This window comes from Camelus bactrianus, chromosome 30, assembly GCF_048773025.1.
Source record: "Camelus bactrianus isolate YW-2024 breed Bactrian camel chromosome 30, ASM4877302v1, whole genome shotgun sequence".
NCBI classification, from domain to species: Eukaryota; Metazoa; Chordata; class Mammalia; order Artiodactyla; family Camelidae; genus Camelus; species Camelus bactrianus.
The window spans coordinates 11,317,860-11,341,557 of record NC_133568.1 but is presented as its reverse complement, the minus strand read 5'-3'; the positions used below and the strand labels follow the sequence as shown (position 1 = coordinate 11,341,557).

The following is a 23,698-nucleotide window of genomic DNA, read 5'->3' as shown; positions in this document are numbered from 1 at the left end:
TACTATTCTGGGTTGTTGTAGTTTGGGGACATTCGGGGTGTGTGAGGTACTTCCTGATGGAGCCTCATGTTTTCGGTGAGAACATGATCGTACTGATGGGAGCAGAGCCAGGTCTGGTGTCTCTGTAAGGTATTTGCTGTGCGGGAGTGTCCAGGGGTTTGTCCCTGGCGATGTCTCTCTCACCTACTGTGTGTCCTTGCACGAACTCTGCGGGCCTGTGGTTCTCAGTGTCTTCACCCTTTAAGAACAGTGACCCTGCCTCAGGGAGGAACCTGGACCTGTGAGAAGTCATGAGGAACCTTTAAATGCCGGGAGCAGCATGAAAATGTGGGGCACTGATGTTAAAGCTGACAGCTTCATCAGCTGTTGTTGAAGACGACAAGGGATGGATCACTGGGGAGGTCAGTAATTAAGGAGCAATGACTTGCTGAATTTTTACAGTAGCATCTGAGACCGTGACTTCAGTCAGCCCTGATTTTTAGACCATTTCTGTTTTTCTTCCCATTCATTATGATTTCGAGTCAGGACTAGTTAGGAGTCAGTTGCTTTAGCACAGGGTTTGGAAGATGTTCAAGATGTCTGAACACAGGAAGGACTTCAGTTTCCTTCGGCATTACCTCTTCCTGGAACGTGCCCGAGTGTTTCCCTTTGTTGAGATTCTCCCTGGAATGCTGTGTTCCCTGGGCTCTTCCCTGCTCGCCTGTCCCCTCTCCTGTGCCATCCTGCTCAGCCAGGCCTGCACACACCCGTCTTCCCTTCCCTCGGGGTGGGTGCCCCAGCACCAAGGTCTGTAGCCTCCTTTTGATCCTTTATAATCTCTTAGATTGTATAGTTTATCTTTCTATCTATCATGTTTAAAATTCTAGTCATATCATTTAAATTTGAGTGTAGGGGGAAGTTAAGTGTGCAGTGAATGTAGCTAATTATGACGTCCCTATGTTAAAAGAAATCGTAGGTGTATATTGTCACTTCCTTCTGAAATTGTGTATTTAGAAAAGAATAAGACTAGACCATTTCCTTTGTTTAACTTCTGTGACACTGCAGAGGTTCTGAATGTTATTAATAGGTAAGTCCCAAATCAGAAATCACAGAGCTGAAAGATACTTCAGTTTATTAATAATCACTTTTTATCTTACCTGGGGAATCACAGCATGTTGGAAAGAAGAGGGCCCGCAGTCATCTGGAAGGAATTGGCTAAACTATAAGGATGCTGGAGACTGCATCCTGGCCGCTGGTCCTCGGGGGGCTGCCTGCCCGTCCCCAGCCCAGGTAACGCCGGCTCTCAGATGTGTTCCGTTTTAAACATCTTTCACTGTTGGGAGTTTCTCCACCACACAGCGCTCTACGCACCTCTGGTTGCTTCCACCACGCATCTGAGCTCTGTCCTGTGTAGCCATATAGAACAGTGGGCATTTACTTATGCGCGGCAGCCCCTCTCCCCAGCTCTGGCTGAGCATCTTGACCCCTACAGACGTTCCTTATGAGCATGGTTTTCAGTCCCTCTCCCACTGGGGGTCACCCTCGGGCACCATCTGGTCTTCCTCTCTGATACCCAAGGTCTCTGAAGGCGGTCTGCCAGGTGAGGCAAAGACACACACAGAAGTTCTGTTAGAGGAGCCTACAGTTGCCCTGACTTGGCAGGTGTTTCATGTTGCTGATTTTACTACGTTTGCAAGCTGTTAAATTTCTGTTTCTCCTCCCTCTGCCCATACGTGCACAAGAATTTTATTACAACTCTAATGAGATTTAGTTGACTTGCAATAAGCTGTGCATATTGCAGTTACACACGTTAAGTCACAGATACAATTTGACAGATTTTGACACATGCGTACACCCAGGAAACCATCACCAACCACCACGATCCAAATAATGAACTTTTTTTTTTTTTAACTCCCCAAAGTTTCCTTGTATTTCTTTAAAATCCACTGCTCCACCACCAGGTAGCCACTGATCTACTTTCTGTCACTGTAAATTCAAACTTTAAGATATGTTGCCCTCATTCTGCACATGTGTGATTGATTTTTTTTATGTGCTGAGCAGGGTTCAGTTATCTGCATTTTTCACCTTTGGTCCCTGTGTTCGATTATCCCAGTGTATCTTTGAGAATCCTGAGTTCTGTGTCTGATACATTAGGTCTCCCTGGCTCGATGCAAGTGCAAATTTAACAAGTCCTTTGCCTCTGTTCTTATCTGTTGGTTAACGGGTGTTCATCTGGATAAATTGCCGTGACATGCTGGGAGCAGCTCTTTGACTAGGTATGGATAATTTAATCTAACAGAACTACAAATGTAGTCAGGTACTTACCTGTGTTTGAAGTCTTGTGAAGAGCCGTGCACGCCAGGTTGGTCATGGTGATGTGATCTGAGGTCTGGTCTGAGGATGCGGGCCAGCCAGACCCCAGTTAGCCACTTCCTCCCACGTTCACCTGGTCAGGTACTGTCCCTTAGGGCACCTCCACGTCCTCAGCTGAAGCAGGAGGATGCACGTGGACTTCCCTTTGCAGGTTATTGTAAGAAATACCTGGCACTTCACACACACGATCCTGAGCACCACGTCCTGCGGTACGTGAGCTCACGCGCACCCCCCCCCCCTCTCCGTTCTTGTCCTGCTGTCAGAGCCATGCTTGTCACCCCACACGGGCTTCTTTAGGAATTCATAGTGGTGGTGACATGTGGTAAGGTTTAGTTTTTCACGGTGCCTGAAATAATTTTCAGTGAAAAAAGCTAATGAAATGTGAAGCCGAGCAGGATGAAACGTAGTTTCTTTTCACGTTGTGGTTAACAACTTGCATGCCATGGTACCCGCTCTTTCTTTTATAACTATGTTGTTTTACGTCTATGTCCTGAAAGACAGGAGTGGCTGTGAACCTCGTCTGCTGAGGTGACGCCGTGCAGTGAGGTGGCTCAGTGTCCGGGAGCAAGACTGCCCGGGTTCTCAACATAGCAGCCACGTGACCTTGGCGAGTTACTTAGGTTCGCCTCACTTTGTACCAGTGCCTACATCTTTAAAATGGGGGTAAGTGTAGTGTCTGAATCATCAGATTGTTAGAATTAAATGAGTTGATAAATGAAAAGTGCGTAGAATGAATGACTTCTGGCACAGAGTAAGTGTTCAGTGAGTGTCTGGTGCAGTGGTGGTGGTAGTGGTTATCTGGTGATAAATGATACTAATGATCTGATGGTAAATAATGATCATCATCATTTCATAGTGTCCAGAGGGAAGAAGTGCTGGGTGGAGACATCAGTGCTGAGTGAGATTCCCTTTAGAGTTGCCCTTGGGGAACAGATGGTCCTTCACGGCCAAGGGGATAGTAGAAGGCGGGCAATTTCATGGGATTAACAATGTTCTTTTGGACTTTTTTATAGGCTCGTGTTGGAAATTAGAAGTGCAGAAGTTTGTAGGTGGTTGTCAGTCCGTCTAGAGAAAAGCCAGCATCAACTGTACTATGTCAAACCCATTTTCTGTCATACACAGCCCCTAGAATAGTGTCAGCGTGTGGACACCACTGCCTTTTGGTAATGGCATCCTTAAGCTTAAGCAACAGGAAAGTAATATGTTACACTGCAGGAACCAAGTGATTATTTGATTGTTTTTGTAGGCAGCTGGCTTGAAAGAGCCTGCCTGGTATCTCCAACTGAGCATGTGGTGGTGGCCGGAAAGCAGCTTTTCACAAGTGGGTAGAAGTGAGGCTTAGTCACTTCTGGTGCCTGCAGTGGTGGATCAGATGGCTGGAGTGGCAGTCTTCAAACTGCTGGGCACATCGTTTTTTGTAGGGTTGACTGAAGTGCAGGAAGAAAATATTAGAACTTTATTTTTCACAATCTTTAAAGATACAAAATTCGGTTAGTGTCTCTCATATAATGTACACAGTGTATTGGTATAGTAGCACAGAAAGGAATTTATAAATATTTCAGGGGGAGCTTGCTCAGTTTTCCTTGCAGGTGGGGAAAAAAAGAACTAGTTTAGTGTCTAGGGCAGTGTCTAAAGCCACAGATGCAGCGGTCTTGGTGGCCTAGTTCATGGTCCACAGAGGAAATCTGTCCCCCAGCCCCTGCTGTGGTTCTTATCCATGTGCACAAAGGGAGGAAGGTGGCTGGCTCAGTGCAGGCCATCCCCATCATAGGGGACATGACTAAGAGTGCATGGCCATTATTCCTCTCTGTCAGCTTACTCCGCTGGGTTAAAGAGCCCCACTTTTTAGTAGCTCTTTGATTACATTAGGATGTAGGTGTACAACAGTGGACAGTATTTTACCTTAAAAAAGAAGAAAGCCTTGGGGAGAGTCTTGATAATGGAGAGAGATTGTTAGAAGTGAATCCCCGCACGGGCCTTGCTCATGGATGGAGTTGGCAGAGGCACCCCCAGATGGCGCCATTTCAGAATCACTGAGGGAACCCTCCCCACCACACACACACCTGCTTTACTGAATCAGAATTTCATGGGTGAAACAAAATTATCTTAAAAAAAAAAATTCTATAACTGATTCAGAAAGGAGCAAGTCTTTGGACAAGTTTTTGGGAAAATTTTAGAAGAGATGTCTCTCTGATTTTGGGGATTCAGACCTGGTGCTCAGGAAAACAATCTGTCCCAGGTTTCAATAGTCTCTCCAGTCTTGAAGGTCCGCTTGGTTGCTTGTAGCATCTTGGTATGAACTGAGGATCTGCGGGTGGGTTTTGATCAAGGAAAGGAGTCACAGAATGTGAGAGCCTGCTAGAAGGCAGAGAATCCTTCGAATGTGGTAGCTGTCTAGGCTCGTCTGCAGTGGTTCTCAGCCCTGGCTGCACGGGAGAATCACCGGGAAGGCTCCGAACTACCCGTGGCCGCGCCTCCCCCCTAGAGGTTGAGTGAATCAGATGGGGCTCAGGTGTTGATATAAACACTCCCAGGAGCTATCCATATGAGGCAGGGTTGAGAATTTTGCTGAAATCACCTGTGTAACTTGGGTTGATCCATGTGGTCTTTGTCAACAGCGGAGCTTTGGGAAGTGAAGGACTCTTCTGTGCAGGGAAAGGTTACAGAAAGTCTGCAGGTGAAGCCACCCATCCAGGAGAAAGCCCTGCGTTTATATCCTTTAGAACCACAGTGCACAGATTTAAAAGCAAATGCTTTTTGAGTCTGCCTGGCTCCTGCCTTCATCATAGATCAATGATTTTGGAAGCCAGAAGAGGGGCACCTACAGCCAAAAGATGATGGAAGTTAATTTGGTCCTCTGTATTCCCAGAACTAGAGAACAAAATGCCTCATGATCGATGACCTGCTTTAAAAAAAGATGTCTCTTTTGGTTAAAAAGGGACTTAACCTTCCTTAGAAGAGCAAGTACCAAGAGTACTTAGAAGCATGGGATGTCTTTTTAGACAATGCCTCATACCTGGTAGCAGAGGGATAAAGAGCAGGGGAAAATCCTGGCATCCAGTGACTTGCGATCAGTCATCCTTCGCAGATGACAGTACTGTACCCCTAACCTTGTGCTTACTGAGAAGTTCCTGGGGACCCGTTAACAGAGGTGTGTGAATTCTGTCGAGTCTAGCTGCATTTAGTTTAAATGTGTAGCACCAATCTTCAGTTAGGACATTGGGGATCGATATGCACTCTCTCCAGTTTGTTCCGCTTCCCCACTGGGTCGTTGGGCTCCCAGAGTTTTAGTCCATTTGTCATTGCACATATTGATCCATCATAATTACCTGGTGGGCAGGAACTCTGGCTCAGCAATCCAAGGCAGAGATTTTTCTTCCCAGGTGTATGAGATTGTCATTACTACAGTGCTGTTCATTTTACTTCCTTATATTTGTAGAGCCTCTTACTTTATTTTGCAGAGTCTACGTTCATGAAATGCACAGAATGGCTAAGATTTCTGTACTTGGAGTTGGAAGGCTTTTGAGGCCAAATCTTTTAGGATAGGGGTTCCTTTTCAGCGTCTTCAGTGTTACGGACCCCAGTCTTTCTGAAAACTTCTAGTCGCCTCATCCCATTTTTTGGAACTCAGGGGTGAGCAGGTATCTTACCCTCACTTAACTCCCTCCATAGGTGCTGCCTGTTTTCTGGAGAAGTCACCAGAACAGATGGCTCTGAGAATGCACCTTTAGTCTCTGCTTCTCCAGGCTAGACTCTTCCTGTCTGGCTCACATGCCTTGTGTGGCAGTTCACAATTCTGACTGACTTCCTCTGAATATATTCCAATTTTTCAATATATCCCATAAAATGTGCATCCATAATTAAGCCAAGAGTGTAGATCCAGACTGACCAGAGAAGGAGTCCATGGCCCTCTCCTGTTCTCCTGGGATAGAAATACTTGGGGGCTGCATTAGCAGAAATGTACTAATAGTTTCTTGTTGTAATGTTTGATAATGAGTCAGCCAAAGTACTCTAGTGCTTCACATCCAAACTGTGTTCCTAGGTGAGGATCACAGTTTGGTATAATACTACTGTGATGTGCATCGTGGACCCACGGTGGTTGTAGACCCTGTCCAGATCACATTGGAAGTGGCGGTGTCCATTTTAGCATCCAGGTTTTCCTTTGCTCCTGTGCTGTTTCCTCTCTCGCTAAATTGGGCTGATGACGCATTGGTTTTAGAACTAATCAAAGATGTCTTTACTTCACAGTACTAAATCACCAAAATAACTTTTTCATAGGGGATTGCAGAGTTTCTCACTTAGCAGTTCTGTAATTACGGAGAGAATAAGTGACTTACCCTTGAAGAGACTGTCTGGGAGACCCTTCTAAATTTTGAGAAATAAGAAGCAAATTCTGATTTCCATCATCAGCACCCTACAAGTCAGCCCTTTCCTTCTCCGATACTGGTGCGCTGTTGGTCTTCAGTTAAGGATGCCAAAGCTGAACCTGGGCTTTCCTTAAACTGGTCCAGGGGATTCCCCTAAAGCAAGAAGTGGGGGTTAAAGAGCCCAAGTTGGAAATAACACTGCCTGCTTCCCTTGGTCCCACTGCATGCCTTCCTCCAGGGTCCTCTCTGTGCACCAGAAGCCTCTCCTGGTTCTCACGTCACATTCTGAGTTCTCTTTTACCTGTGGTTTATAGTGAAACTGATGTCCACTTTCTCCTGGGCCTAGCTCTTGATTTCAGGATGGAAACTTAACAAACTTTTAATTCATTTCTCCGCAACACCAGACAGAATTTCGAGACAATTACCACGCTTGGTACTCAAATATCCTGTTGTGACAGTCCCAAGGTGAACTTTGGCACTTTTCCTTTGTCTTTGCCTTCCTGTTACAATAATCCTAATCAACCTGAGACAAATCAATGCCTCGAGTTGAGGAAGGAGAATGCCATGTAAAAGGAATGTAAAAGTACATTAATAAGTCTCAAAAATATTTCCCTACTTTGTTGCTACGCATAATAGCAGGGAATGTTCCTTAAGATCATGAGTGATGTACGAGTGCTACCTGACCGTTACTGCAGAAGAGTCACACATCTTGCCTAAGGCACACAGCTGGCAGTTGGCAGAGATGATAGGCTCCTGGGCCTCCTAATTCCAAACCCTGTGCTCTTGACCGTTTTGGTACGCTGCCTCCCTGGAAAAGATGATTTCTGAGTTTCTGCTTTGGGAAACGGTAAATAGAAGTTCTGTCTGCTGAGAACAGAAGATGGGGGAAGGGGGTAAGAGATACTCTGGATGGTTGAACATGAGTTTATTTGGGATAAACTCTGACCCCTGACCCCTGATATCCAAATAGCGCTGTCTAGCAGTGGAGTCTGTGATGGACTTGGGAGAGGTCTTGGCCTATAGGTGGGACTCGAAGCCTTGGGAATGGGTGATGTCATCCTGGGACAGATGCTTGAGAAAAGTTCCCAGATCTAACCCTGAGGAAACGGAGCATTTGAAGATCTGGTGGAGGAAGAAGAACCTGTAAGGGGGTGATGATCCCCTCTTCTTATAGGTGATGGAGGGTGATGCCTGCTTCTTGGGAGCGATTGGAAATGTGTGTAAGATTTCTGCTTGGCACAGACAGTACGGGTGTGGAGCACTGACTGACTGGGTTACTGCGTTGATCAGTGTTAGGAACCTGGAGCGGCCTGCAGCGGGCTGGGCGGTCCCGTGCATCTAGGCACTGCCTCCCGTCTTGCCTCCTCTTGCTCCACCCCAAGTGCTCAAAACGATCTTTAACATTCTGTGTAACTCTCACGTTTATGCTGCCCTTTAGTTTTCGGGCCTTTTTTTGTCTCCCTTACCTCATGGCTCCTCACTGAAACTTGAGGAATGTGGAAGCATACATAGGCTGTTGACAGCTGAGCCTTTGAGGGGCCCGGCCAGAGTCGACAAGCTCTTGAGTGGCAGGGCCATTGCTGGGACTGACTCTCCTGCTGCCGCTCCGGGCCCTTGCTCCTTCTCCTCCTGCGTCTCTGGGTGGCTGACTCGGGAGAGCCTGGGTCTCCAGCTGAACTCCTGCAGGGGCACTGAGCTTACGCTGATGAATTTGCTCCACCTGACAGCACGTTTTCACGGCTGCCGCATGACAGTGTCAGCTGGGGTGTGATCTGTCCTGTTGGACACCTGGATTGCTCCTCCATGGGTGACCGCTGAGCAGGCGATAATTAACCCCTGGTGGATTCCCGCATGTGTGCTCTGAGTGCAGAGCCAGCAGGTGTTTTCAGGCAGACGCGTTCTTCGTTTTCCCGTCCCTGCACACTTGATGTGCCCCGTCTTTGCGTACGTGGGCCACTTTTAGGTGGGCATAGAGTATGATCTATAGAAGTGCTCTGGATACCAAACTTTCTGCCCTGGAGATTACAGCCCTTTAAATTCTCAGAGTAGACAAGTGACTATGTAATATTAATTAGATGGCTGACCAAAGATTCTCCTGCCTAAAAATATCTGTCTCCCTGGCCTATCGCTTTATTTAGAGTGTTACCCTACTTCTCAGCTGTGACTCAAACTATTAAAATATACATATTATCTGAGAGAGAAAGTGTCATATATGTCACAGCTTTAAAATGCAACTCGAATCTACTGTCTAACGATTCCTACCACCGCGGCCTGTGTGCAGGGACTCATACTCCGTCTGGGTCACTGCTGCAGCCTCTGAACCGGCCTCAGTCTTGCCTTTCTCTATTTAGCTCCCAAGCCCCTCCTCTGTGCTGCTGGGGAGGAGGGGCTGTTTGTGCATGTTTGCTTTCAGGTAAATGATTTCAGAGTGTTAAAATGCTGATGGGAGGGAGCCAGCTGGGGGAGAGAGGCTGACAGCTGGGAGGGGTTTGGGACACAGGGGAAGGGGATAACTGGTAGAGCAGAATCCTGGATATGAGGGTAGGATCCAGAAATATACGTCCGAGAAGGGAGTATTCTCCAGTTGCTGGAGGAGGGGAGGGGAAGAGCTAGGTGCGGATGCTGCAGGAAGGTTGGTGGCTAGGTAGCAGGAATGAACTGTTGCAGGCCTCTGCCCTCAATTGCTAAGATTCCTATCATCTTAGCACACGGTGGATACTGACATGTTGGATGAATGACACATGGGTTTTGTAACATCTCACAATGTAGATGTGCCCAGGGAAGTCCCTGGGATAGGAATAATCACATGTACTTGAGGAGAAGAAAGCTTGACGCTGAACCGGCCGTGTGCGCTGTGAGATAACTGATGTAAGGGTGGGGTGGGAGGTGGGAGGAGATGTCTGTCTCTTGAGGGACAGATGACTCAGGGGGTGGCAGTGGGGCAGCAGCATTCTCCAAAGAGTCTGTGGCAGGTGAACTTGGTGAGCCGGAGTGTGGTGTTGAAGATGGAGTCATCAGTGTAGTATCCCTGTGGATCTGTCACTTCTGCCCTGGTCGGGGGGCCACACACTGTCTCACCAGGTTCCCTTGTGCTTGTCACACGTCGAGTAGAGAGACCAGGAGACAGAGTCAGACCTTGACAGCTGCATGGTGCTTAGGTCTAACTCATTTATTTTACCAAAGAGGAAATTGAATGCCAAGGAGGAGAGGGGAGCAGCGTCAGCATCAGGCAGGAACTTGTTAGAAGGTGCATCTCAAAATCTTTGCATTCCCAAAGGACAGTATTGGACTGTTAAGGGCAATAAAATGCAGAGTATGAGAATGCCATTTAGTCTTCTGGTAAACTTCAGTTTTAAAGCCTGAAAATTTATATACCAACGTTGTGGCTTACACTGTAATGTTTTCCAGTGGAGAGAACCTTGCCCCATATCCTAGCGGTCTCTGAAACCTGCCTCCCACCTCTACCAACACACTCAGTGGTGATTCTGATTGGCTTTTGGGAAATACAGTGGGACTGTTGTAAGCATGGTTTCCTCGGAAAGTCGTCATTAGTGCTGCATGAAGAGGCATGATTTTGCAATCAGGCAAAGAAAAGAAAAACGTTTTAAAAAGAGAATCAGGGGATCTTAACCATTTTTGTTCTATGTAAAACATATAAATGTATCAAATTAATATGTACAAAGGACTGATTATATTGAAATGATCGAAATGTTTTAGGATTTTGTGATAAAGGGAGAATATAAGGCATTGTTAATTCGTTAGTGGCAGATCTGATAATAACCATCACTTTGACATAGTGATGAGTGTAAATATTTAATGAAACCTGAGAAAACTAATATTATTATGGTATCAGAGTCACAGCTTTTGTTAGTTTTTGCTTTTTGTGAGGCTATATTCTTAATTGAAGGAAATGTTAAAGTTGTTAGAACTTAATAAAATTAAAGCTGTGCTTTTTACTGCATTTAAGTTCATGGATTCCCCTGAATTCTGTTCATGGTCCTGTTGGGAATTCATGGGCCCCAGGTGAAGAACACCAGAGGTAGGAGGTAGCGTGGAGCTGTGTATTCCCCCCCTGCAGGCGTTAGTGGGCAGCAGCATGCTGTTTGTTGTGCATGTGCATCTGTGTGCTTCCAACACCGACTCTGACCAGTAGGCACTGTCATTTCAGCTGTGTAGATGGCAACAATGTACATCCAATTAATGAGAAAATGCCACTTTGACTTCCAGGTGGTTTATCATAAACCATTAGCTGGAGCTTAGACTTAAATGTAAAGGCTCCTATTGTCTGCAGCCAGGAAGAATGGCTAATAAATTCACAAATTCAGGATTGTTTAGCCTCTTAAAGCTCATCCTTAAGTTCAGTGTTACATGGTATTAGTCTAGAATTGACCATGAATTAGTTACAAAGTATTTGAATTTCTACAAGTACCTGAACATATTTATATGGTGACCCATTTAATTAAGCTGTTGAGCAGGGGTTCTTAACCCTAGCAGAACTAACGTTGTAGCAGAACAGTAGAATTACTTGTGGAATTAAAATATATCTATACATCTGCCATCCCCCCCCCCAATTGTGATTAGTTGGTCTGTTGTGGAATCCAGCAGGGGGAGTTTCATAAGCTCCACCAGTGTTTCTACTGGACAGTCCAGGTTGGTGAACAAATGATTCTTAGCAAATTGTTGCCAGAGGCCAGGACTTGTCTGTTGGGATCTGAGAGCCCTGAACTTCACCTTCTTCCCTGAGCACTGCTTGTGCTTCCCCACCCTTTGTGCAGCCTGATGCCTATGCCTGGAATGGTCTCTTGGGATAGATCATGAAGGGCCTGGAATGCTGAAGACATTGACAACATGGCAGAGGCCACGGTGTCTCGTGAGAGGGTGCTCAGAGGACCTACCTGTGGTCAAATGAGTGTTTTGGAAATACCTCTTCAGAGTTAGTGAGGAAAATGGATTGAGTAGGGCCTAAAATAGACACAGGAGGACCAGTTATGATGCTGTGGAAGGATCCAGGAGAGAAAGGGTGAGGGACAGAACGTAACGGATGGATTGGAATAAGAATCCAGGCAGTACAGTCAACTTTGCCTGACGGCATAAGGAACAGAAGGGAGTCAAGGGCTGTTCGCAAGTTCCCCTCTCATTGCTGTGTGGGTGCCGAGCCACCCGCTTGGGGAGGAGCGGACTGGAGGGGAGCTGGGGAGCTTGGCTCTGGGCATGTGTGTAGGCTTGGTGGGGTGGTGGGGGGAGCTGCTGTGCAACCTCTATGTGCCGTTGTCCGGGGACAGTTGTGCATATGCGCTTGGCTCTTGGGAGAGAGCTGGGTTGGGAGATAGATCTGAGTGTGGACCGCTCTGGGGTGGCAGTTACAGTCATAAGTGAAGATGAGCTCACCTTGGAGGCAACCTGGAAAGCGAGAGGAGATGCTGAAATTGACTCGCAGGGATGCCCTTATATTTAAAGGATGAATGGATGAAGCAGCATCTGTGAGAGAAACAGTAGAAGATCTTGTATCTCCCTGGTAGTTGGCAGAGACAGTGCAGTGCAGAGAGAGAGGACGGGCTTTAGACGAGGTGCTAGTACCAGCTGGCCCACTGACCAACGAACGAGAAGCCTTTTTACCTGAATTTACTCGAATGTGTTCCTTCAATTGCAAAACAGTTTCCAAAACCAAATGAAATGGAGTTTGAAAGTGTCTATTTGGTGCTATGGAGTACAAATATATGTGCATATCATAGTTGACTCCCAGCTAATGATAACATTGACCAAAATGATTCTGTAAAATATAAAATCACTGGAAACATTTGCCTCTGTTGCTCACCCTCACCTAAACCAGCAGATCTCTGTGTTCCAACGTGTATTTTCGAAATGAGCAGGTAACTGCAGTTAATGTGGACTGTATCACACACTCAGCTATAACCTCATCTGGACTTACAGAACTCAGGAATAGCAGGCACTCTTAGCGATCATCTTCCAGCCCTTTGTTTTAAGAGCAGAGAAGCCAGCACATTCCCATTCACACAGAGGAGCTCCCCGCCCCTACCCATTTTCAGTCTCACTCTGCCCTGCTTATCTCCCAGTGAGGGGTGGGCCTGGTTGAGTTCCCAGAGGTTCTTTCTGTGATGTTTCACATCTGAGAGGAGACCAGCCTCTCTCGAGATCAGCGAGTAAGTGGAAGGAGACGGATTCATTTTGCTGCTACCTGTATCACACTACACCTGGGAGGTTTATAAATAGAACTTAGCACTCGGAGGACCACTGTGAAACTGAGGTAGAAAAATGATACTTGGGTATGAAATGCACCAAGTACTTAGCTCCTGCACTGTCAGAAGGTTCAGTTTCATCTTACTGAGTAGGCACTTAGGACTCTGACTGCTAAATACCAATTAACCAGTTTTTCATGAATATTTATGGCAGCCTTCCTGAATGGCTTGTGTTCGGGGCTGCGGGTGCGGCAGTGCAGAACATCCGTGCCTGATGGCAGAGGCGCTCTGCCTCCCTCACGCCTGGAAGCCAGGGCCTGCCTGGGCCCTGGGCAGGGAGGATGCCTCACAGAGGTGCTGTCCCATTAGGTGCCCTGGGCATATCTCTTACTTCCCACTTCGAGCCTGGCTTTCTTGTTGGCAGGGTTCATGGGCTGTCTTGCTTGGAGCTCCTGGCCCAGCCTCTTCTCACAGCAGAACTGTTCTTTCTAGTGCCCCCAACCTTGGGAGGAAATCTTTAACTTTAGACTCACTGTAATTGTGTGGCTCTGTTTAGAGCCCCAAACTGCCTCACTGTGATTTTCTGTATCCTTCTCACCTAACTTTACCCCTATCCTAACCTGTCTCTGTTCCCCGGCCTTGCTTTGCCCTCCCCACAGAACCCAGTTTTATTTCCCCCAGGGTGATTCTGCCCTCTGTCTGACTTTACCTGTCTTTTCCCACTCTAACGGGGTTTTGATAGCATTTTGTATTAATATAGTTGTGTTTGTATCACTAAGCATCGTGTTTCTTTTTGCTTGTTTAGTTTCTAAAGAAAGTGTCATAGTGTATGTAGTATTGCCTTTTTTTTTTTTTAAGTAAGCATTGCTTCTAAGATTCATTTTAATTATTTTCCCAGCCTTGCTCCCAATTATTAACTCTGTCCATGGTACTGACACAAATATCTTTGTTGAACAGAAAGTGGTTGTTTTTTTTTTAATTGAAGTATAGCCAGTTACAGTGTGTCCATTTCTGGTGTACAGCATAATGTCCCAGTCATGCATATGCATATACACACACACACACACACACACACACACTTATATTCATTTTCATATTCTTTTTATTACAAGATATTGAATATAGTTCCCTGTGTTATACAGAAGAAATTTGTTTTTTGTCTGTTTTTATATATAGTGGTTAACATTTGCAAATCTCATACTCCCAGATTTATCCTTTCCCACCCTTGAACAGAAGTCTTAATTAAAATTTCTTTGTATCCCCATTCTTTAGCACAGTCCTTAAAAAAAAAAAAACAGTAGATGATCTATGTTGTAATGATGGTGTTGAAAATACAATTAGAGGCTAGACGGACATGGACAAGCAAGAAACAGTAGATTGATTATCCCATTAGTGAATAGAATATATTCTACTGACACACCTAAATTTTCAGATGATTTGTTACCAGAGAAGGAAACAATGGAGGGACTTAATGATGTGTTCAGAGACAAGGCATCCTTCCTCCTGTGCCTTAGCCAGGCTTTCTCTCCCTCCTGTTTTGCAGCTTCACTGTGTTTTGGGGTCTTCAGTGCATGTTGTTCCTGCCTCTTCATCCTCTCTCAGGGAGTGTCCAGCTCAGGGAAATAGAGCTGCAACTGTCTGAGGCTTGGAGCCCCTGCAGTCAGCCCCCTTCCCATGGGCAAGATGGGGAGACTGAACTTAGGGCAAGAACCACCAAGTTTGATCTACAGGCAGTAAATCACACACCTCTAGGGAGCACCAGACCCTGGGCTCAGCCTCTGTGGACCATCATACACAATAGCCCTAGCTAGGACTCTATTCTTGACACAGTCCAGGTGCTGGCCTGCCCATCCAAGCCCTGAGTCTGAGATTAGCCATCATGGGACTTCTGTTCTAGTGGGGAGGACAAGGGTAGAAAGAATACTGCATGGGTGAGTAAAATATTATTAAGTTGTATGTGAATGCTGTGAAGTTAGGTTAGTTAGGAAAGGGCTTCTGAAGAAGTGATATTTTAGCTGAGGAGGTGATGTTAAGTCAGCTAGCACTGAGGATGCCTGATTCGTGTCTAATATCTTATACCGAGGCTGGATTTGTTAGAGGGATTCACTAATGGATGCTTAGTTACACACGAAGGGGCTGTGATGCTGATAGAGATGTCACAACACAGCCCAGTGGCAAATTGTACAGGGGCAGGGAAGCCTGTGTTCTAGTTTGTGCTTGGTGTCTCACTAGCTGAGAGCTCTGGGAATATCACTTGGCCTTTCCAGACTTTAGTTTTATCCTCTTTAAAATGAGAAGGCTGGTACCCAATAGTCTTATGAGTCCTAAGCAAAGGATAACATGGCCAAGAGTTTTGTACACCATTCGAACATGATGTAAACCAGTGGTATTAATTAATTACACTGAAAAGCAGTAATGTGTGAGCTGCCATAAGGCAGAATATGATTGAATACCAGGCATTAAGAGTCATGTGGTCAGAGAAGGGAAGTTTGAACTGGGATAGCTTCAGGCAGCTGTGAAGGAGGAAGGAATAAAGGAATAAAGCCCTGTGTGGCTTGAACGTAGTGAACAAAGAGCAGAGTGGCACGTGATGAAGCTAGAAGGAGAGGTGCTGGCTCATGGAGGGTACTAGACATGACCCTGGAGCTGGGGTCTTAGAGGGCAGACTGGACAGCTTAAAGCTGGGGAGAGGTATGATCCAATGTTCACTACAAAAGATCACGTAAGAAGGATGTATTGCAGGAAGATGACAGTGAGGGTTAGAAAGCTGCTGTTGTAATACTTGTCAGAGATGATGGTGGCTGGGACTAAGAGGTACGGAGAAGGGAGCAGACTATGTTGGGAGATGAATTCAACTGGATGTGCCGGCTTGAGGGGTGGGGAGCAATCCACAGTGACTGCAGGGTTTCTGGCTGAAGTCGGTGAGTGGAGGCTGGTGCCACTTACACAGAGAAGGCATTGACGGGTGGGGGAAACGGGAAGGGACAGGGAGAGTCTTTGGCGCCAGGAACCCTGCAGTGCAGGTTCAAGGTTAAAGCAATTGCCTGCCCTCTGGGAGCTGTTGGGTCGATGACAGATGTGTGGATGGACTGTGGTGGTTAGAACAGGGGGTTGCGTCTTTTTACAGATTGAAGGTTTGTGGCAGTGTTGCTCAACCTCTGTGTTGAGCAAGTCTTTGGGCACCGTTTTTCCAACAGCATTTGCTCACTTTATGTGTCTATGTCACATACTGGTAATTGTCACAGTATTTCAAACCTTTTTTAAAAATATTTTTTTAACATTTTTTATTGAGTTATAATCACTTTACAATGTGTCAAATTCCAGTGTAGAGCACAATTTTTCAGTTATACATGAACATATATATATTCATTGTCACATTTTTCTCTCTGTGAGCTACCATAAGATCTTGTATATATTTCCCTGTGCTATTCGGTGTAATCTTGTTTATCTGTTCTACATTTTGAACTCCCAGTCTGTCCCTTCCCACCCCCCGCCCCCTTGGCAACCACAAGTTTGTATTCTATGTCTATGAGTCTGTTTCTGATTTGTATTTTTGTTTTGTTTATACTTCACATATGAGTGATCTCATATATTTTTCTTTCTCTTTCTGGCTTATCACTTAGAATGACATTCTCCAAGAATATCCATGTTGCTGCAAATGGCGTTATGTTGTTGGTTTTTATGGCTGAATAGTATTCCATTGTATAAATGTACCACTTTTTCTTTATCCAGTCATCTGTTGATGGATATTTAGGCTGTTTCCATGTCTTGGCTATTGTAAATAGTGCTACTCAGAACATTGGGGTGCAGGTGTCATTTTATTTCAAACTTTTTCACAATTATTATGTTTGTTATGGTGGTCTGTGATCTTTGATGTTACCATTGAAATTGTTTTGGGGTGCTACGAACCATGCCCAAGTAAAAGGGTGAACTTAATAAATGTTTTGTGTGTTCTGACTGCTCTGCTGTTGAGCTGTTCCCCCATCTCTCTCCCTCTTCTCTGACCTCCCTGTTTTCTGAGACACAACATTGAAATTAAGCCAATTAATAACCCTACAATGGCTGCTAAGTATTCAAGTGTAAGGAAGAGTCAATTGATGCAGCAAACTTCATTGTTGTCTTATTTTAAGAAACTGCCACAGCCACCCCAGCCTTTAGCAACCACCACCCTGGTCAGTCAGCAGCAAGACCCCCCAGAAGCAAAAAGGTTACAACTGGCTGAAGGCTCAGATGATGGTTAGCATCTTTTTGCAATAAAGTATTTTAAAATTAAGATGTGTACCTTTTTTTAGACATAATGCTACTGTACACTTAATAGACTACAACATAGAGTAAACATAACTCATATGCACTGGAAAACCAAAAAATTCATGTGACTGGCCATATCGCAATCTTGGGTTACTCACTTTATTGTGGTGGTGTGGAAACCAACCCACAATGCAGTATCTCCAAGTTATGCCTGTGAAGGGAACCTCACTGGGCTCAAAACAAAAGGATTTATTGAACAGCAAATGGGCCCAAGCTGTCAGCTAAGTCATGTCTATAATTGGGTGAGTGGGTGGAGCCATACTTTGGTTGTGTTTTTGAAGGACATCGGGTAGCATTTCATACTTAGAAATATCTCCCTCACAACCAGTGCTGAGTAACTGAAATTTGAAACTGAGAGCTTTTCCCCACTCGTACTTCCTGTTACGATTTCGGTCACAGAATCATCAAATGTCAGAGATAGATTAGATCACTGGGGGAGTCCGAGTCACAGCCTTGTACTTGACAAGATGAAAAGACAGAAGCTCAAAGAAAAGAAGTGACCCAAAGTCACACAGCAAGTAAAATGAACGCATAGGGCCTGACATCAATATGAGGTGAAATGTGACAATGTCTTAGAAGTGATTCAGAGCAAATGATGTGACACTTAAGAAGGCAAAGAAAGAATGGCCCGCTGTGGGCTGTGGACACAGGTAGGACCTCAGTAGAAGGGTGTTTGTTGATGGTGATTTCAGGCAGAGGGAAAACCATAAATGGCGGTGGTGGGAATGTGTGTGGTTTCAGGGACTGAGAAGTGGCCCGTTTTGGCTGGACTACAATACCATCATCTTATAAGAAGCATAGAGATCATTTCATATAGTCTTGCAGCCAGTCTGTAAGAGGGGGGGATCCTCTGTAATGTGCTTATGGCTTACAAAGAACCCGCTGATGGCAGAACCAGGACTCAGAAGATCCTCAGCCCAAAAGCCCGGTGCTCTGTTCTTAGCACCAGTGTTTGCCCACACTCATTTTAGCTTAGGGGATGTGCGTTGTGGGGGATTTCAACTGTTCAACTAAGGAGTTTGGACTTGATCAATAAGCAAGGAGTAGTGAACTTTTTTTGAGTGGAGAGAGCATGGTTAGTGCTGTGCTTCAGACATTTAATCTGGCAGGAGCGTTAGGGTGAACTGAGACCTAGGTACCCACGTCAGGGTGACCGCATAGGAGAGCATGAGCATAGCTGGGGATCAAAGTCATAAGAGACACTGGACTGAGATAACCTGAGAGTCGAAGAAGTTAGTCGCCTTGTCCAAAGTCACATAGCTAACCAGTGCACGTGAGGGTCACAGTCAAGTTTGCCTTTACTTCCCATTTTCTGGTTTGTGTTCTCTGAATTGAGAGAAAAGCTGATGTGTGCAGAGCAGAGTGAGAATACTATTGCATATCAGCCTGTAAGGCCAGCTCGTGGGCTGTTAGAAATAGTGTATGTACGCGTCACGTGCCCGCTCTGAAGTAGCCGAGGAAGAGGGCTGGGCAGGCGTGCGGCACTGCAGCAGAGTGCAATGAAAGTCATCAGTTTTTTCAAATGTTTTCAATTGGTCCAAGTCAGGGAAATTGTTAAAAGGTCCTTGTTGGTCTAAGAAGAGTTGAATTTACCTGACTTGAGTCTTCTTATCAACACCAGGCTGAATACCCATCAAATTAGGCAGGAGTCAGCACCAGTGGTCATTGCCCACACTTCCTCACGCCCAGGAGCCTCGAATGTAAAGATTGTTAAAGCTTTGAGACACTAATCTATAAAGAAAAAAAAAATATATATATATATATGTATGTATGTATATGTATAACTGAATCACTTTTCTGTACACCTGAAACTAACATTGTAAATCAACTACACTTCAATAAAAAAAAGTTTTTAAGCTCCAAAAAAAATTGGGGAATATTTATAACTCCTGTCAGAGCTTGGTCATGTATATACATTTTCATCAGAATGCCAAAATGTGCCTCCGTGTCCTGCCAGCTTTTTGTTTCCCTGCCTTGATTCCCTCTCTTTCTCAGATCCTGACACTTTGTTGTCACGTAAGCTAGGCCTGCCTCTCTGACTTTCTGGCCACTGACATTTGGAATAGCCTGCTTGCACCTCAAACTTCTCTGCCTCTTGTATGAGTCATTCCTTCTCCTTTTCAGTCACTTCCCAGTGATGCACAGGGCAGTTGCCATCTTGACACTGCAAGTAAAAAGTGGCAGGTGTCACCCATCTGTGCTTTCTCTTCTGTGCTGGATGTAATATGTTATCTGGTCTTCTTGCAGTCCAGTCCCTGGGCGCCGTGTTGCCACAGGAGCCTGGCGGTGCTCACCTCCCCCCTCCCCCCGCCAACCTCCCCTGACCAGCAACGATCTGATTAACTCTCTCCTGGTGTCTGTGTGTTGCTCCCAGGGATCCTGATTAAGTTCTTCGGACAGTGTATATCTCTCCATTTGATACGGTTCTCTGCGGAGGACTAAGCCTTAGACACAACCTGTGCTCGTCCAGTTTAGGTTACACATACAGACTCTGGGCAAAACTGCAAACTTTTGGGTATGGCTCCTGCAATTTAGCTCTCCTTGTTGCAGATTCAGGTAGTTTTAAAAATGGCATCAGACTTAGGTCTCCTTCAGATGTCTAGAGCCCTGCTTGTTAGACTCTTAGTCACTTAGGATGATTGTGCTTCTAAGCAGTTGTCCAAGGAGTTGATTAGGATGGTGTTGAGAAGAGGGGGGGTGACACATGTCCTGGTCCCCAGGGTCCAGTGGATGTTGTACAAAGCAGATAAATGAGAATGGGAGATACAAGCACCCACAGCCTTCTTTAGAGGCTACCTTTCAATGTAAAGATTTCACAGGAACAAGGAGAGGAGAAACAGGCACTCAGGTGATGGTGGAATCCTAGCCCTACAGTGCTCTCAGAAAGCCGCTTCTCAGCCCATCCTCCAAATACTAGGTGGGATGGGTGGAATAGCCAACTGGAAAGATCTATTTATTTTTCAGCTGCATTTTCTCATTAGTGTCTACTAGCCACCTGCATTCACTCAAGTCCATCCCCACGTAAAGACTGTGTGTGAGCTGAGACCACACAGCTCTTTGCTGACCTTGAGGAACAGCTGGAGGTTAAGGTTTCTTCAGCCCAGCTAATGCACCTGACACTCCCCCTGTACCCCCACTTTCAGACTGGTTTTTGTCTGTCTGTCTAGTCCATCTCTAGTTGACGTCAGTGTCATCACACCACTTTTTCATTGTCTTGGCTGTTCATTCGTTCACCTGTGCTAATAAGCCAGTCTGTCTGTGTTGCTAGTTGCCGAGGTGAGGCAGGCAGCCCATGGTGGCCTCCTGTCCTTTCTTCTGTAACTGGCCCTGCCCAGAAAGCCACGGCAGCTGGTGTTGGCGCACTGGGCTGGTGCCAGGAGACCTGTGTTCTAAACCTGCTGTCACACTTCTCAGATTATTCACGTGGAAGGAAGAGGGCTGGTGGATCCCGAAGTTGCTTCTACTCCAGCATTATATCTTGGGTGTATTCTTTGTGCCAGGCACTGTTAGAGGCGCTGGAGGTTGAAAGCAAAGTGCCAGCCCACCTGGCAGTGGACTTGTGAACTGGAGGGAGATGGCTGAGTGCAGCCCTCACAAGTAATTCATTTCCCAAACTCCAGGCCCAAATGTTTGTTCCTACTCCCTGCTTGAACATCCATGTTCCCTGGAGGCTGTTCTTTCCATTACTTGTCTGTCTTCATACTCTGTTTAAAGGGATAAATATGGATACATTTTATCTGGTATAGAGTATCTTCTTTCTGCCTTCCATTTGGTCTGACTGAACTCCCTCTTACTGCAACTGGTAGCTGTTGTATCTAATTTCTGAGAAACTTGAGGCACGATCAGCCTGGTGGTGAGTAGCATGCCCTTTTTGACACATCTACATGAACAAAAATGTTCAAACTGCGTCTGCTGGCATCTAGGCTCCAGTACAAGAGGAGAAGAAAAGATCTTTGTTTATGAAGAAAGTGTAACTTACACAGTGGCACAAGACGGGCGTGTAACAGAAAGGTGAGATGGCATAGCTGAAAGTGCATGGATGTAAGTTCTCAGGGGATGTATAGATAAGAAAGTGAGCTGGGGTGGAGGGGGGTTACTGCATCCAGAGAGAACTTGGGGGAGTAACCCAACGCCTACATCCCCCTTCCTGTGAGTCATTAAATAAGGTACCTGCCGTTTGTAAGCCCTTCTCAGAGCCCCATCTTTCTCCCTCTTTCAGATCTAGTGCAAGCGTTTGAAGAGGGTGGCCTATTTTTATGCTGTCCCTCACATTTATTCCTAGAGAACGGAGGGGTGCTCCTGATGGGGCTCAGGCCCTTGTCAACAGAGTCCTTGGAAGGCAGTAGAGCACCCCCATGGCCAGCGACTGACCGGAGCTTTTTCCTTTGCAGAGATGAGAAGAACCAGTCCATCATAGTCAGCGGGGAGTCCGGAGCCGGCAAGACTGTGTCAGCCAAGTACGCCATGCGCTATTTCGCCACGGTTAGTGGCTCAGCCGGTGACACCAACATTGAAGAGAGGGTCCTGGCATCCAGTCCCATCATGGAGGTAAAGCTGTCCAAATGTCCTTGGCCTTCTTGGCTGGAGTTCCTTCTGCTGGCAGTAAGACTGCTGAGCATCCAGCCTTGCGTGGCTGATCGTAAGAATTCTTGGAAACAGCTCACGTGGTGAGCATTCACGCCTCTCCCTGAGAACACATTGTCCACTGCTGAGGAAAAAATTATAAAGGTGCCCCTAAAACCACAGATTTGGGAATATTTTGAGCTGGTAGCCCAGGTTCCCAATATTGGGTAGAATGTCCACGTCACGTTTTCCTTGTGCCTTGACTCTGCTGACTAGTGTAGTGACAGCCGTCCCCATCTGCTGCCGTCTCTGCTGCGTTCCCTCCCCACTGCCAATCTGTGTCCGCACATCAGTGCTTCACCAAACCATCCGAAGCTCTGAAGGCCCACTGAATCAGGAGGGCAATTTTCATGGTGATGGGGAGGCCTAGGTAAAAGATTCCCTTTTTTCCCCAAAAAATATTTGGATATTTTATCTTTTGCAGGAAGATAGAGTTAAAAGCTGTGTGACAACATAGAATCTGTTGAAGATCCTCAGAAAATGTTACCTATGTTGGCATGAACTGGCCAGGGCAGGTTTTGTCTGTATCTTCTCCAGCCCTGACCCTCACATCCCTGGCCCAGTGGCCTCAGAGCAGTCAGTACAAGTGCAGGGTCAGAGATCATCATTCTAAGTGGAATAAGCCAGAAAAAGGAAGAAAAATACCATGTGATATCACTCATATGTGGAATCTAAAAAAAAAAAGAGAGAGAGACACACAAATAAACTTAATTTACAAAATAGAAACAGACTCACAGACATAGAAAACAAACTTATGGTCACCAGAGGGGGAAAAGGGGTGGGAAGGGATAAGTTGGGAGTTCGAGATTTGCAGATACTAACTACTATATACAAATTAGATAAACAACAAATTTCTTCTGTACAGCACAGGGAACTATATTCAATATCTTGTAGTAACCTATAATGAAAAAGAATATGAAAACAAATGTATGTATATATATATATATATATATGTATAACTAAAGCACTATGCTGTACACCGGAAATTGACACAACATTGTAAACTGACTATACTTCAATTAAAACCAAAAAGACACAAGTGCAGGGCCAGAGACATTTCCAAAAACATAGATCTTGCTGTAACAAACCATGTTACAGGGTCAGAACTCCATTTCTTTTTTTTTTCTCCCTTTCCTCTGTAAGAACTCGATTCTGATGGAGTGGAACTAAATGGCCACCCAGTCCGTGGACCAGCTTTGATTCCCTGCCTTTGAAGCTGAGGCTCTTCATGATGGTCTGGGTTACGGTCTCGTAGGAGTAGGCCCTTCTGCCAGCCCCGAGGAGCCCCTTTGTTTTAGTGAGAAGAAGTTCACTTGAGACCGAAAGCTGCCAAAATAGCATCAGATTTCTCTGCACAGCCTTGAGCCCCATCGGTTAAGACACAAGGCACCAGTGTGGTTAGGCCTTCAGATTATTTTGGAGCTGGAGGAACAAGAACCTGCCTGGACCTTCTTGCCAGGTCCCCTCTCTCTCCCTCTTCCTTTATTAAGTGCAGGAGGAAATTCTGAGTCTTGATTCGTAGGCATTCATTGATTATCCAGGCAAAATCTCCTGCCTACAGAGTTGTATTATCCAGAGAACTTTTATTCTCTGCTGAGTAATAGGACACAACATGAATTCGCTGAGAACTAGACAAAAGCAAGTTTCGGTATCTGTTCTTACGTGAATTGGGAAACGGTCAATACAGTTGAAGGCTCTTTCACCAAATCAGATAAAAACAAGAAGGAAAACTGTTACTCAGTTCCAGTTGTTCCTAAACTTGACTGTGCATCAGGTCCCCTGGAGGGCTTGTTGAAGCAGATTGCTGGGCCCCCTCCCGGAGTCTCTCGCTCAGAAGACCTGAGGTGGGCC

The 23,698-nt window shown here is 45.7% G+C and overlaps 1 protein-coding gene across 3 annotated transcripts in view; it reads left to right on the top strand.

Annotated features, from left to right (window-relative positions):
* MYO5B (myosin VB) overlaps positions 1 to 23,698 on the top strand; it is a 294,119-nt gene that overhangs the window by 145,946 nt on the left and 124,475 nt on the right. For all 3 annotated transcript variants that reach the window (XM_074355274.1, XM_074355275.1, XM_074355273.1), the window contains exon 5: positions 21,616 to 21,772. In XM_074355274.1, the coding sequence (XP_074211375.1) occupies positions 21,616 to 21,772 (157 nt within the window). The remainder of the gene's footprint in view (positions 1 to 21,615; positions 21,773 to 23,698) is intronic.